At 37.9% G+C, this 14482-nt stretch overlaps 1 protein-coding gene across 1 annotated transcript in view; it reads right to left on the bottom strand.

Annotated features, from left to right (window-relative positions):
- Window positions 1-2140: 2140 nt before the first annotated feature.
- Window positions 2141-14482, bottom strand: part of LOC309796175 (uncharacterized protein) — a gene marked incomplete at its 5' end in the record, with an annotated part of 165816 nt that continues 153474 nt past the window's right edge. The window contains one exon of the mRNA XM_082609233.1: window positions 2141-5275. Coding sequence (XP_082465359.1) covers window positions 5270-5275 — 6 coding nt within the window. The 3' untranslated portion in view covers window positions 2141-5269. The remainder of the gene's footprint in view (window positions 5276-14482) is intronic.

The raw sequence follows: 14482 nt of genomic DNA, 5'->3' as shown, positions 1-14482 counted from the left end.
CAATGTAAATTATCATTGAAGCAAAACCTGAAACCAGGATAGCCAACCATTTTACAAGGTGAAGAACTGTTTGTGCGCTGTGGGCCCCATGCTTGGAACAACCCCATTTTTCCGCAGGGCTCACTAATCACTGACATCTTATATTGAAATCCGATAAAAACAGGTAAGTATGGTACATGATGTGCACACCAGTTTTCTAGGGCAGAGTTTGAAGAAGTAAGATTTCCCTGGACAATAGAAAGATGTGGGAGTTATTTGTGTCAGCAGAAGGAAAAGGCAACCTGCAGAGACACCACTACTACAGTAACTCATAAAGTACTGGGATCCATGTTTCAGTTAATAATTGATAGTTTATTTAGAAGGTTGAGATAACTTACCTCTCACAGATACTAATTGAAAAAGAACATTTTGAAATATGGACTGGGAAGATGAAGTACACTTTTCCTTATTCAGTTAGCTATTAGGTATGCTATTATTTAACCCTGGCCGGCTTCTTTGAGAGAGGTGTTTATTTTTGTTATTTTTTTGCCTTACGATGTTGCCAATATTGGCTATATTTAGAGCATCCGTCTTCCATCCATAGGCTTTGTCCCCTCCTGGCTGTCACCCAGCACCAGGGTGTGTTTTGGGGGCAGGAAGTTTATAAAGAAATCAGTAATTGTTGCTAGAGTTGAGGACTTGATACCAGCATGCCCTCAGCAATCCCTACATTCAAGTTCCAGGCTATGGATTATCCCACTAGCAGACTCATTTGTCCCTGACCTAACTCAGCTGCTCTCCTCACCAATCACTGTAGGTCTCAGTATTCACAGTAGGGACCTTGCCTACCGTCTTCCCCCAGTCTGGGTGTTTTCTCGCACCTCTTTCTCTGAACCCCCTTTTTGCTCTATCTCCAGTTAGCTCATTACAATCACTGAAAACATTTTCTAACCTGATTTTCATAAAAGTGTCCTTACTCATAGCCAAAGCCATCCACCAGCCAAACAACACTGGATAGACTGGGTTGATCTCACAGGAAGATGGAAGAAGGCAGGGCGGCTGGTATGTGATTGTCTTGGTTCATTAATCGAAGGGATCTGGGGGACGAGCCTCCCAGTCATTCCCAAACAGTAACAATTTGTCTTTCCAATCCTAGCTGTATGAATGCTAAAGACAGGTTTGAAATTACTTTTAGTGTCAATAAAATATTGATCAGCCCCTTACCCTCTAGCATGCTCCTAAGATACATCACCAGTATGTTTAGAGCAAAGCGTGTCTTATTTGCTCCTAGGTTGACCAACACCCAGTTATTCTCTGAATCTTGGCCCTTGCACTGCACCCAGGCTGCCATGGCCACAGGGTCACTGCTTTTCATCATGACCTGGGGCTCCTGGGCTCTATGATTAGATAGATGGTCCTACAAACAAGCTCCTATTGAGAAGTGCATTTAAGCTTTTCCAGTCCTTCTCTAAAGGTTCTGTGTGCAGCTGCTCCATCAACGTGAGCTACAGATGGGCTTGATTACAAGCCAGGTACCCAGCAGGTATATACACATACACATACACCCACACCTATGCCGTGAATAAACATCATCTCAAAGACTCACAGTCTAAACCCATGAGGAAATGGGTCCAATAATGAGGCACAGACCACTTCATAACTACCCTCAGCTACACAGACACCCAGGAGAAGCTTTGAAATGCCACCCATACAGGCATGATTTGCCACCCACATATGCGTCCATCCTTCTCTTCAGGATACAACCTGAGGAAAGGTTTATTTTTCTAGTGACAACTATTGAACACCTTTGGAGTAAGCCAGTCCTGAATTTGAGTCAGAGTTCTGCTCTTTATTATTGCTATGGCTATGACATCATTTTCTTACCTATAAAATAAGAATGACAACCACCTCTTAGAGTGGTTATGAGAATTAAATGAGTTGATATATGTGAAGCTCTTGATAGATCACTTAGTTCAAAGAAAGACTCAATTCTGTTTTGAAATAGAATTAAACCCCTTTAAAAACGAGGGAAAAGGTGGTGTGGGAATAACACATTTCTTCTAACCATCCGTTCATTCTGCAAGTGTTTTTCTTTGAGCATATATTACATTTTCCGCACAAACCAGGTACTAAAGCTGTTCTGAGTGAATAAGACACAAGCTTATGGTTTACAAACAGCACAATAATAAAATCATTTATTGAGTAAAAAACAAAAAAGAATAGGTGTTAACTCTTTTCTAAATGTTTGGTAGAACTTGCCTGTGAAGCCTTCGAGTCCTGTACTTTTGTTTGCTGGCATTGTTTAAATCACAGATTTAATTTCAGTACTTCTAATTGATCTGTTTATATTTTCTTTTTTTCCTGCTTCTGTCATGGAAGATTGCACTTTTCTAAAAATTTTCCCATTTCTCCTAGGTTGTCCATTTTAGTGGCATATAGTTTCTTGTAGTAGTCTCTTATGATCCTTTTGACTTCTGTGGTGTTCGTTGTAAGTCAGTTTTGATTGTAATTTTACAGATTTGGGCCCCTTCCATTGTTTTCTTGATGCGTATGGCTAAAGGTTTATCAATTTTGTTTATCTTTTCAAAGAACCAGATTTTAGTTTCATTTATCTTTTCTATTGTTTTCTTAGTCTCTATTTCATTTACTACTGCTCTGATCTTTATGATTTCTTTCCTTCTAGTAATGTTTGCTTTTGTTTGTTCTTTCTCTAGTTGCTTTAGGTGTAAACTTAGGTTGTTTACTTGAGATTTTTCTTGTTTCCTGATGTAAACTTGTATCACGATAAACTTCCCTCATTGAACTACGTTTGTGTGTCCCATAGGTTTAGGATCATCGTGTTTTTTGTTTTCATTTGTCTGTAGATATTTTGTATTTCCTCTGTGATTACTTCAGCAATCCATTAGTCATTTAGTAGCATATTGTTTGGCCTCCACGTGTTTGTGTTTTTTGCAGTATTTTTCTTCTATTTGATTTTTAATCTCATAGTGTTGTGGATGGAAAAGATGCCTGATGATATGATTTCACATTTTCTTAAATTTACTGAAGCTTGCTTTGTCTCCCAGACTGTGATCTATCCTGAAGAATGATCCACATACCCTTGAAAAGAATGTGTATATGCTGCTTTTGGATGGAATGCTCTATAAACAACAATCAAATCCTTCGGGTCTAATATGTCATTTAAGTCCTGTGTTTCCTTATTGATTTCTGTCTAGATGATCTGTCCATTGATGTAAGTAGGGTGTCAAAGTCTCCCACTACTATTGTGTTACTGTCAATTTCCTCTTTTATGTCTGTTAATATTTGCCTTATATATTGACGTATTCCTATGTTGGATGCATATATATTAACAACTGTTATATCTTCTTCTTGAGTTGATCCCTTGATCATTATGTAGTACCCATTTTGTCTCTTGCAACAGTCCGCATTTTAAAGTCTATCTTGTGTGATATGAATATTGCTACTCCAGCTTTCTTTTGATTTTCATTTGCATGGAATACATTATTCCATCCCTTAACTTTCAGTCTGTATGTGTATCTACATTAGAAATGGGTCTTTTGGAGACATAATATATATGGATTGTGGATTTGTACCCATTCATCAAGTCTATGTCTTTCAGTTGGAGCATTTAATTCATCTATATATAAGGTAATTAATATGTATATTTAAAAATATATATAATAGTATATTCTTATTTCCATTTTATTAATTTTTAGATTTGTTTTTGTAGGTCTTTTTTTCCCTTTCCTGTTTTGTTCTCTTCTCTTGTGATTTGATGACTATGTTTAGTGTTGTTTGTATTCCTTTTCTTTATTATGTACATATCTAGATTTTTTTGATACTTTAAACATGTTTAAGGAGTATAATTGATTTACAATGTTGTGTTAGTTTCTGCTGTATAACAAAATGAATCAGCTATATGGATACATATATCCACTTATTACCTCCCTCTTGTGTCTCCACCCCACTTTCCTTATCCCACCACTCTAGATGGTCTCAAAACAACTGTCTGATCTCCCAGTGCTATGCAGCTGCTTCCCACTAGCCACCTACTTTATTTTGGTTGTGTATATATGTCCATGCCACTCTCTCACTATGTCCCAGCTTACCCTTCCCCCTCTCCATGTCCTCAAGTCCATTATCTACATCTGCGTTTTTATTGCTCTCCTACCCCTAGGTACTTCAGAACCATTGCTTTTTGTTTTTTGTTTTTTTTAGATTCCATATATATGTGTCAGCATATGGTATTTATTTTTCTCCTTCTGACTTACTTCACTCTGTATGATAGATTCTAGGTCCATCTACCTCACTACAAATGACTCAATTTTGTTTCCTTTTTGGCTGAGTAATATCCCATTGTATATATGTGCCACATCATCTTTATCCATTCATCTGTTGAAGGGCACTTATGTTGCTTCCATGTCCTAGCTATTGTAAATAGTGCTGCAATGAACATTGTGGTACATGATGCTTTTTGAATTTTGTTTTCTCAGGGTGTATGTGCAGCAGTGAGATTGTGAGGTCATATGATAGTTCTATTTTTGGTTTTCTAAGGAACCTCCATAGTGGCTGTATAAGTGTACATTCCTCCCAACAGTGCAAGAAGGTTCCCTTTTCTGCATACCCTCTCCAGCATTTATTGGGGGTAGATTTTCTTTTTTTTCTTTTTTTTTTTTTTTGTGGTACGCGGGCCTCTCACTGTTGTGGCCTCTCCTGTTGTGGAGCACAGGCTCTGGATGTGCAGGCTCAGCAGCCATGGCTCACGGGCCCAGCCGCTCCGCAGCATGCGGGATCTTCCCAGACCGGGGCATGAACCCATGTCCCCTGCATCGGCAGGCAGACTCTCTACCACTGCACCACCAGGGAAGCCCTGTGGGTAGAGTTTTTGATGATGACCATTCTGACCAGCATGAGGTGACACCTCACTGTAATTTTGATTTGCCTTTCTCTGATGATTAGTGATGCTGAGCATTCTTATTTTTTTGGAGGGGGTGAAGTAGAAAATATTAGCTTTATTGCTTTGCCAGGCAAAGTAGATACAGCGGGCTCATGCTCTTCAAAACTTTGTGTCCCAACCTGGAGGAATTTGGTGAGGAGTTTTATAGCAATGGTTCAAGGGTGGGGTTGCTGATAAGAATCTGGGTGTGTGCAGGGCCTGCATTTCTTTAATCTGGGTTCAGGGGGTCTACTGGTGAGCTTCTGCCTTTCTTCAGGTTATCAAATTGTGACCTTCTCTCTGGAATGAAGAATGCTTCATCAAGTAGTTAGAATCTTCCATTTGTTGGGGGTTTTAATTCTGCAAAAGAGATAAAAAATATTGATATGTGTATCTTTTGAGTGGGAACCAGGATCCTGTCCGAAGGCTGCACTATTGTTTTTGTTTGTTTGTTTGTTTGTTTGTTTTTAACATCTTTATTGCAGTGTAATTACTTTACAATGGAGCATTAGTTTCTGCTTTATAACAAAGTGAATCAGTTTTACATATATATATGTTACAATATCTCTTCCCTCTTGCGTCTCCCTCCCTCCCAACCCCCTTATCCCTCCCCTCTAGGTGGTCACAAAGCACCGAGCTGACCTCCCTGTGCTATGGGACTGCTTCCCACTAGCTATGTATTTTACGTTTGGTAGTGTATATATGTCAATGCCACTCTCCCACTTTGTCAGAACTTACCCTTCCCCTCCCCATATGCTCCAGTCCATTCTCTAGTAGGGCTGTGTCTTTATTCCCTTCTTAACCCTAGGTTCTTCATGATATTTATTTTTTTCTTAGATTCCATATATATGTGTCAGCATACAGTATTTGTTTTTCTCTTTCTGACTTACTTCACTCTGTATGACAGACTCTAGGTCCATCCACCTAACTACAAATAACTCAATTTCGTTTCTTTTTATGGCTGAGCAATATTCCGTTGTATATATGTGCCATATCTTCTTTATCCTTTCATCTGTTCATGGACACTTAGGTTGCTTCCATGTCCTGGCTATTGTAAATAGAGCTGCAATTAACATTTTGGTACATGACTCTTCGTGAATTATGGTTTTCTCAGGGTATGTGCCCAGTAATGGGATTGCTGGGTCATATGGTAATTGTATTTGTAGTTTTTTAAGGAACCTCCATACTGTTCTCCATAATTACTGTACCAATTCACATTCCCACCAGCAGTTCAAGAGTGTTCCCTTTTCTCCACACGCTCTCCAGCATTTATTGTTTCTAGATTTTTTGATGATGGTCATTCTGACCGGTGTGAGATGATATCTCATTGTACTTTTGATTTGCATTTCTCTAATATTTAATGATGTTGAGCATTCTTTCATGTGTTTGTTGGCAATCTGTATATCTTCTTTGGAGAAATGTCTATTCAGGTCTTCTGCCCATTTTTGGACTGGGTTTTTGTTTTTTTGTTATTGAGCTGCATGAGCTGGTTGTAAACTTTGGAGAATAATGCTTTGTCAGTTGCCTCATTTGCAAATATTTTCTCCCATTCTGAGGGTTGTCTTTTGGTCTTGTTTATGGTTTCCTTTGCTGTGCCAAAGCTTTGCAGTTTCATTAGGTCCCATTTGTTTATTTTTGGTTGTATTCCATTTCTCTAGGAGGTGGGTCAAAAAGGATCTTGCTGTGATTTATGACATAGAATGTTCTGCCTATGTTTTCCTGTAAGAGTTTGATAGTTTCTGGCCTTACATTTAGGTCTTTAAACAATTTGAGCTTATTTTTGTGTATGGTATTAGGTAGTGATCTGATCTCATACTTTTACATGTCCCTGTCCAGTTTTCCCAGCACCACTTATTGAAGAGGCTGTCCTTTCTCCACTGTATTTTCCTGCCTCCGTTATCAAAGATAATGTGACCATACGTGCATGGGTTTATCTCTGGGCTTTCTATCCTGTTCCATTGATCTATATTTCTGTTTTTGTGCCAGTACTGTACCTTGTTGATTACTGTACCTTTGTAGTGTAGTCTGAAGTCAGGGAGCCTGATTCCTCCAGCTCCATTTTTCATTCTCAAGATTGCCTTGGCTATTCGGGGTCTTTTGTGTTTCCATACAAATTGTGAAATTATTTTTTCTAGTTTTGTGAAAAATACCAGTGGTAGTTTGATAAGGATTGCAGTGAATCTGTAGATTGCTTTGGGTTGTAGAGTCATTTTGACAATATTGATTCTTCCAACCCAAGAACATGGCATATCTCTCTATCTATTTGTATCATCTTTAAATTATTTCATCTGTGTCTTATAATTTTCTGCATACATTTCTTTTGTCTCCTTAGGTAGGTTTATTCCTAGATGTTTTATTCTTTTTGTTGCAGTGGTAAATGGGAGTGTTTTCTTGATTTCACTTTCATATTTTTCATCATTATTGTATAGGAATGTGAGAGATTTCTGTGCATTAATTTTGTATCCTGGTACTTTACCAAATTCATTGACTAGCTCTAGTAGTTTTCTTGTAGCATGTTTAGGATTTTCTTTGTATAGAATCATGTCATCTGAAAACAGTGACAGATTTACTTCTTTTCCGATGTGGATTCTTTTTGTTTCCTTTTCTTCTGTGATTTCTGTGGCTAAAACTTCAAAAACTATGTTGAATAAGAGTGGTGAGAGTGAGCAACCTTGTCTTTTCCTGATCTTACTGGAAATGCTTTCAGTTTCTCACCATTGAGGATGCTGTTGCCTGTGGGTTTTTCGTATATTGTCTTTATTATGCTGAGGAAAGTTCCATCTATGTCTACTTTCTGGAGGGTTTTTATCATAAATGGGTGTTGAATTTTGTCGAAAGCATGCTCTGCATCTATTGAGATGACCATATGGTTTTTCTTTTTCAATTTGTGAATATGGTGTATCACATTGATTGATTTGTATATATTGAAGGATCCTTGCATTCCTCAAATAAATCCCACTTTGTGATGGTGTATGATCCTTTTAATGTGCTGTTGGATTCTGTTTGCTAGTATTTTGTTGAGGACTTTTGCATCTATGTTCATCAGTGATAGTGGCCTGTAGTTTTCTTTCCTTGTGACATCCTTTTCTGGTTTTGGTATCAGGGTGATGGTGGCCTCATAGAATGATTTTGGGAGTGTTCCTCCCTCTGCTATATTTTGGAAGAGTTTGAGAAGTATAGTTGTTAGCTCTTTTCTAAATGTTTGATTGAATTCGCCTGTGAAGCCATCTGGCCCTGGGTTTTTTTTTTTGTTGTTGGAAGATTTATCTTTATTTTTTTTACATCTTTATTGGAATATAATTGCTTTACAGTGGTGTATTAGTTTCTGCTTTATAACAAAGTAAATCAGTTAAACATATATATATGTTCCCATATCTCTTACCTCTTGAATCTCCTTCCTTCCCACCCTCCCTATCGCACCCATCGAGGTGGTCAAAAAGCACCGAGCTAATCTCCCTGTGCTATGCGGCTACTTCCTACTAGCTGTCTATTTTAAGTTTGGTAGTGTATATATGTCCATGCCACTCTCTCGCTTTGTCACAGCTTACCCTTCTCCCTCTCTATATCCTCAAGTCCATTCTCTAGTAGGTGTGGGTCTGTATTCCTGTCTTACCCCTAAGTTCTTCATGACAATAATTTTTCTTAAATTCCATATATATGTGTTAGCATACCATATTTGTCTTTCTCTCTCTGACTTACTTCACTCTGTATGACAGACTCTAGGTCCATCCACATTATTACAAATAGCTGAATTTCGTTTCTTTTTATGGCTGAGTAATATTCCATTGTATATATGTGCCACAACTTCTTTATCCATTCATCCGATGATGTGTCCATCAGGTTGTTTCCATCTCTGGGCTATTGTAAATAGAGCTGCAATGAACATTTTGGTACATGACTTTTTTTTTTTTACTACTTTATTGGAGTATAATTGCTTCACAATGGTATATTAGTTTCTGCTTTATAACAAAGTGAACCAGTTATACATATACATCTGCTCCCATATCCCTTCCCTCTTGCATCTCCCTCCCTCCCACTCTCCCTATCCCACCCCTCCAGGCGGTCACAAAGCACCGAGCTGATCTCCCTGTGCTATGTGGCTGCTTCCCACTAGCTATCTACCTTACGTTCGGTAGTGTATATATGTCCATGCCTCTGTCTCGCTTTGTCACAGCTTACTCTTCCCCCTCCCCATATCCTCAAGTCCATTCTCAAGTAGGTCTGTGTCTTTATTCCTGTTTAACCCCTAGGTTCTTCATGACTTTTTTTCTTCTTAAATTCAATATATATATGTGTTAGCATGTGGTATTTGTCTTTCTCTTTCTGACTTACTTCACTCTGTATGACAGACTCTAGGTCTATGCACCTCATTACAAATAGCTCAATTTTGTTTCTCTTTATGGCTGAGTAATATTCCATTTTATGTATGTGCCACATCTTCTTTATCCATTCATTGGATGATGGAACGTTTGGTTGTTTCCATCTCTGGGCTCTTGTAAATAGAGCTGCAATGAGTCTTTTGGTGAATGACTCTTTTTGAATTATGGTTTTCTCAGGTTATATGCCCAGTAGTGGGATTGCTGAGTCCTATACTAGTTCTATTTGCAGGTTTTTTTTTTTTTTTTTTTTTTTTTTTTTTTTTTTTTGCGGTATACGGGCCTCTCACTGTTGTGGCCTCTCCTGTTGCGGAGCACAGGCTCCGGACGCGCAGGCTCAGCGGCCATGGCTCACGGGCCCAGTCGCTCCGCAGCATGTGGGATTTCCCCGGACTGGGGCACGAACCCGTGTCCCCTGCATCGGCAGGCGGACTCTCAACCACTGCGCCACCAGGGAAGCCCTCTATTTGCAGTTTTTTAAGGAACCTCCATACTGTCGTCCATAGTGGCTGTACCAATTCACATTCCCACCAGCAGTGCAAGAGTGTTCCATTTTCTCCACACCCTCTCCAGCATTTACTGTTTCTAGATTTTTTTGATGATGCCCATTCTGACCGGTGTGAGATGATATCTCATTGTAGTTTTGATTTGCATTTCTCTAATGATTAATGATGTTGAGCATTCTTTCATGTGTTTGTTGGCAGTCTGTGTATCTTCTTTGGAGAAATGTCTATTTAAGCCTTCTGTCCGTTTTTGGATTGGGTTTTTTTTGTTTTTTTCTATTGAGTTGCAGGTGCTGCTTATAAATTTTGGAGATTAATCCTTTGTCAGTTGCTTCATTTGCAAATATTTTCTCCTATTCTGAGGGTTGTCTTTTGGTCTTGTTTATGGTTTCCTTTGCTGTGCAAAAGCTTTGAAGATTCATTAGGTCCCATGTGTTTATTTTTGTTTTTATTTCCATTTCTCTAGGAGGTGTGTCAAAAAGGATCTTGCTGTGATTTATGTCATAGAGTGTTCTGCCTATGTTTTCCTCTAAGTGTTTGATAGTTTCTGGCCTTACATTTAGGTCTTTAATCCATTTTGAGCTTATTTTTGTGAATGGTGTTAGGGAGTGATCTAATCTCATACTTTTACATGTACCTGTCCAGTTTTCCCAGCACCACTTATTGAAGAGGGTGTCTTTTCTCCACTGTAAATTCCTGCCTCCTGTATCAAAGATAAGGTGACCATATGTGCGTGGGTTTATCTCTGGGCTTTCTATCCTGTTCCATTGATCTATATTTCTAATTTTTGCCAGTACCATACTGTCTTGATTACTGTAGCTTTGTAGTATAGTCTGAAGTCAGGGAGGCTGATTTCTGCCACTCCATTTTTCATTCTCAAGATTGCTTTGGCTATTCGGGATCTTTTGTGTTTCCATACAAATTGTGAAATTTTTTGTTCTTGTTCTGTGAAAAATGGCAGTGGTAGTTTGATAGTGATTGCATTGAATCTGTAGATTGCTTTGGGTAGTAGAGTCATTGTCACAATGTGGATACTTCCAATCCGAGAACATGGTATGTCTGTCCACCTTTTTGTATCATATTTAATTTCTTTCATCACTGTCTTAAAATTTTCTTCATACAAGTCTTTTGTCTCCTTAGGTAGGTTTATTCCTAGATATTTTATTCTTTTTGTTGCAGTGGTAAATGGGAGTGTTTTCTTGATTTCACTTTCAGATTTTTCATCATTAGTGTATAGGAATGCCAGAGATTTCTGTGCAATAATTTTGTATGCTGCTTCTTTACCAAATTCATTGATTAGCTCTAGTAGCTTTCTGGTAGCATCTTTAGGATGCTCTATGTATAGTATCATGTCATCTGCAAACACTGACACCTTTATTTCTTCTTTTCCAATTTGGATCCCTCTTATTTCCTTTTCTTCTCTGATGGCTCTGGCTATATCTTCCAGAACTGTGTAGAATAAGAGTGGTGAGAGTGGGCAAGCTTTTGTTGTTCCTGATCTTAGTGGAAATGGTTTCAGTTTTTCACTATGGAGGAGGAAGTTGGCTGTGGGTGTGTCATATATTGTCTTTAGTGTGTTGAGGAAAGTTCTCTCTTTGTTTACTTTATGGAGGGTTTTTATCCTAAAAGTGTGTTGAGTTTTGTCAAAAGTTTTCTCTGCATGTATTGAGATGATCATATGGTTTTTCTCCTTCAGTTTGTTAATATGGTGTATCACGTTGATTGATTTGCATATATTGAAGAATCCTTGCATTCCTGGAATAAATCCCACTTGATCATGGTGCATCATCCGTTTAATGTGCTGTCAGATTCTGTCTGCTAGCATTTTGTTGAGGATTTTTGCATCTATGCTCATCAGTGATATTGGCCTGTATTTTTCATTCTGTGTGACATCCTTGCCTGGTTTTGGTATCAGGGAGTTGGTGGCTTCTTAGAATGAGTTTGGGCGTGTTTCTCCCTCTGCTATATTTTGGAAGAGTTTGAGAAGGATAGTTGTTATCTCTTCTCTAAATGTTTGATAGAATTTGCTCGTGAAGCCATCTGGTCCAGGGCTTTTGTTTGTTGGAAGATATTTAATCACAGTTTCAATTTCAGTGCTTGTGATTGGTCTGTTCATATTTTCTATTTCTTCCTGATTCAGTCTTTGTAGGTTGTGCATTTCTAGGAATTTGTCCATTTCTTCCAGGTTGTCCATTTTATTGGCATAGTGTTGTAGTAATCTCTCATGATCTTTTGTATTTCTGCAGTGTCAGTTTTTATTTCTCCTTTTTCATTTCTAATTCTATTGATTTGCCTCTTGTCCCTTTTTTCTTGATGAGTCTAGCTAATGGTTTATCAATTTTGTTTATCTTCTCAGAGAACCAGCTTTTAGTTTTATTGATCTTTGCTTTCATTTCTTTTTCATTTATTTCTGATCTGATTTTTATGATTTCTTCCCTTCTGCTAACTTGGTGTATTTTTTGTTCTTCTTCCTGTAATTGCTTTTGGTGCAATGTTATGTTGTTTATTTAAGATGTTTCCTGCTTCTTAAGGTAGGTTTGTTTTGCTATAAACTTCCCTCTTAGAACTGCTTTTGCTGCATCCCATAGGTTTTGGGTCGTCGTGTCTCCATTGTCATTTGTTTCTAGGTATTTTTTAATTTCCTCTTTGATTTCTTCAGTGATCACTTCATTATTAAATAGTGTATTGTTTAGCCTCAATGTGTTTGTATTTTTTACATATCTTTTCCTGTAATTGATATCTAGTCTCAGAGCGTTGTGGTCGGAAAAGATACTTGATACAATTTCAATTTTCTTAAATTTACCAAGGCTTTATTTGTGACACAAGATATGGTCTCTCATGGAGAATGTTCCACGAGCACTTGAGTAAAATGTGTATTCTGTTGTTTTTGGATGGAATGTTCTATAAATATCAATTAAGTCCATCTTGTTTAATGTATCATTTAATGCTTGTGTTTCCTTATTTATTTTCATTTTGGATGATGTGTCCATTGGTGAAAGTGGGGTGTTAAAGTCCCCTACTTTGAAAGTGTTACTCTCGATTTCCCATTTTATGGCTGTTAGTATTTACCTTACATTTTGAGGTGCTCCTATGTTGGGTGCATAAATATTTACAATTGTTATATCTTCTTCTTGGATTGATCCCTTCATCATTATGTCGTGTCCTTCTTTGTCTCTTCTAATAGTCTTCATATTAAAGTCTATTTTGTCTGATATGAGAATTGCTACTCCATCTTTCTTTTGGTTTCAATTTGCATGGAATATCTTTTTCCATCCCCTCACTTTCAATCTGTATGTGTCTTCAGTCTGAAATGGGTCTCTTGTACGCAGCATATATTTGGGTCTTGTGTTTTTATACATTCAGCCAGTCTGTGTCTTTTGGTGGGAGCATTTATTCCATTTACATGTAAGGTAATGATCAATAAGTATGTTCCAATTCCCATTTTCTTAATTGTTTTGGGTTTGTTATTATACATCTTTTCCTACTCTTGTGTTTCTTGCCTCTATCATTTGTTGTAAAGCTGATTTGTTGGTGCTGAACTCTCTCAGCTTTTGCTTGTCTGTAAAGATTTTAATTTCTCCATCAAATCTGAATGAGATCCATGCTGGGTAGAGTTATCTTTGTTTTAGGTTTTTCTCCTTCATCATCACTTAAATATGTCCTGCCAGTCGCTTCTGGCTTGCACTGTTTCTGCTGAAAGATCAGCTGTTAACATTATGTGGATTACCTTGTTTGTTATTTGTTGTTTTTTCCTTGCTGCTTTTAATATGTTTTCTCTGTATTTATTTTTTCACAGTTTGATTAATATGTGTCTTGGCATGTTTCTCATTGGATTTATCCTGTATGGGACTCTCTGTGCTTCCTGGTCTCGATTTACTGTTTCCTTCCCCATATTAGGGAAGTTTTCAACTATAATCTCTTCAAATACTTTCTCAGTCCCTTTATTTTTCTCTTCTTCTTCTGGAACCCCTATAATTCAAATGTTGGTGCATTTCATGTTGTGCCAGAGGTCTCTGAGACTTTCCTCAGTTATTTTCATTGTTTTTTCTGTACTCTGCTCTGCAGTAGTTATTTCCACTATTTTTTCTTCCAGGTCACTTATAATTTTTCTACCTCAGTTATTCTGCTATTGATCCCTTATAGAGTATTTTCAATTTCATTTATTGTGTTGTTTATCATTGCTTGTTTCCTCTTTAGTTCTTCTAGGTCCTTGTTAAATGATTCTTGCATTTTCTGTATTGTATTTTCAAGATTTTGGATCATCTTTACTATCATTATTCTGAATTCTTTTTCAGGTAGACTGCCTATTTCCTCTTCATTTGTTCAGTCTGGTGGGTTTTTATCTTGCTCTTTCATCTGCTGTGTGTTTTTCTGTGTTCTCATTTTTCTTATCTTACTGTGTTTGGGTTCTCCTTTTTGCAGGCTGCAGATTCGCAGCTCTCACTGTTTTTGGTGTCTGTCCCCAGTGGATAAAGTTGTTTCAGTGGGTTGTGTAGGCTTCCTGGTGGATGGGACTAGAGCCTGTGTTCTGGTGGATGAGGCTGGATCTTGTCTTTCTGGTGGGCAGGTCCATGTCTGGTGGTGTGTTTTGGGGTGCCGGTGTACTTATTATGATTTTAAGCAGCCTGTCTGCTAATGGGTGGGGTTGTGTTCCTGTTCTGCTAGTTGTTTGGCATACAGTGTCCAGC

The sequence above is a fragment of the Mesoplodon mirus genome (genome assembly GCF_964341445.2).
Source record: "Mesoplodon mirus genome assembly, chromosome: X".
Classification (NCBI taxonomy): domain Eukaryota; kingdom Metazoa; phylum Chordata; class Mammalia; order Artiodactyla; family Ziphiidae; genus Mesoplodon; species Mesoplodon mirus.
This window is presented reverse-complemented; position numbering and strand designations above follow the sequence as displayed.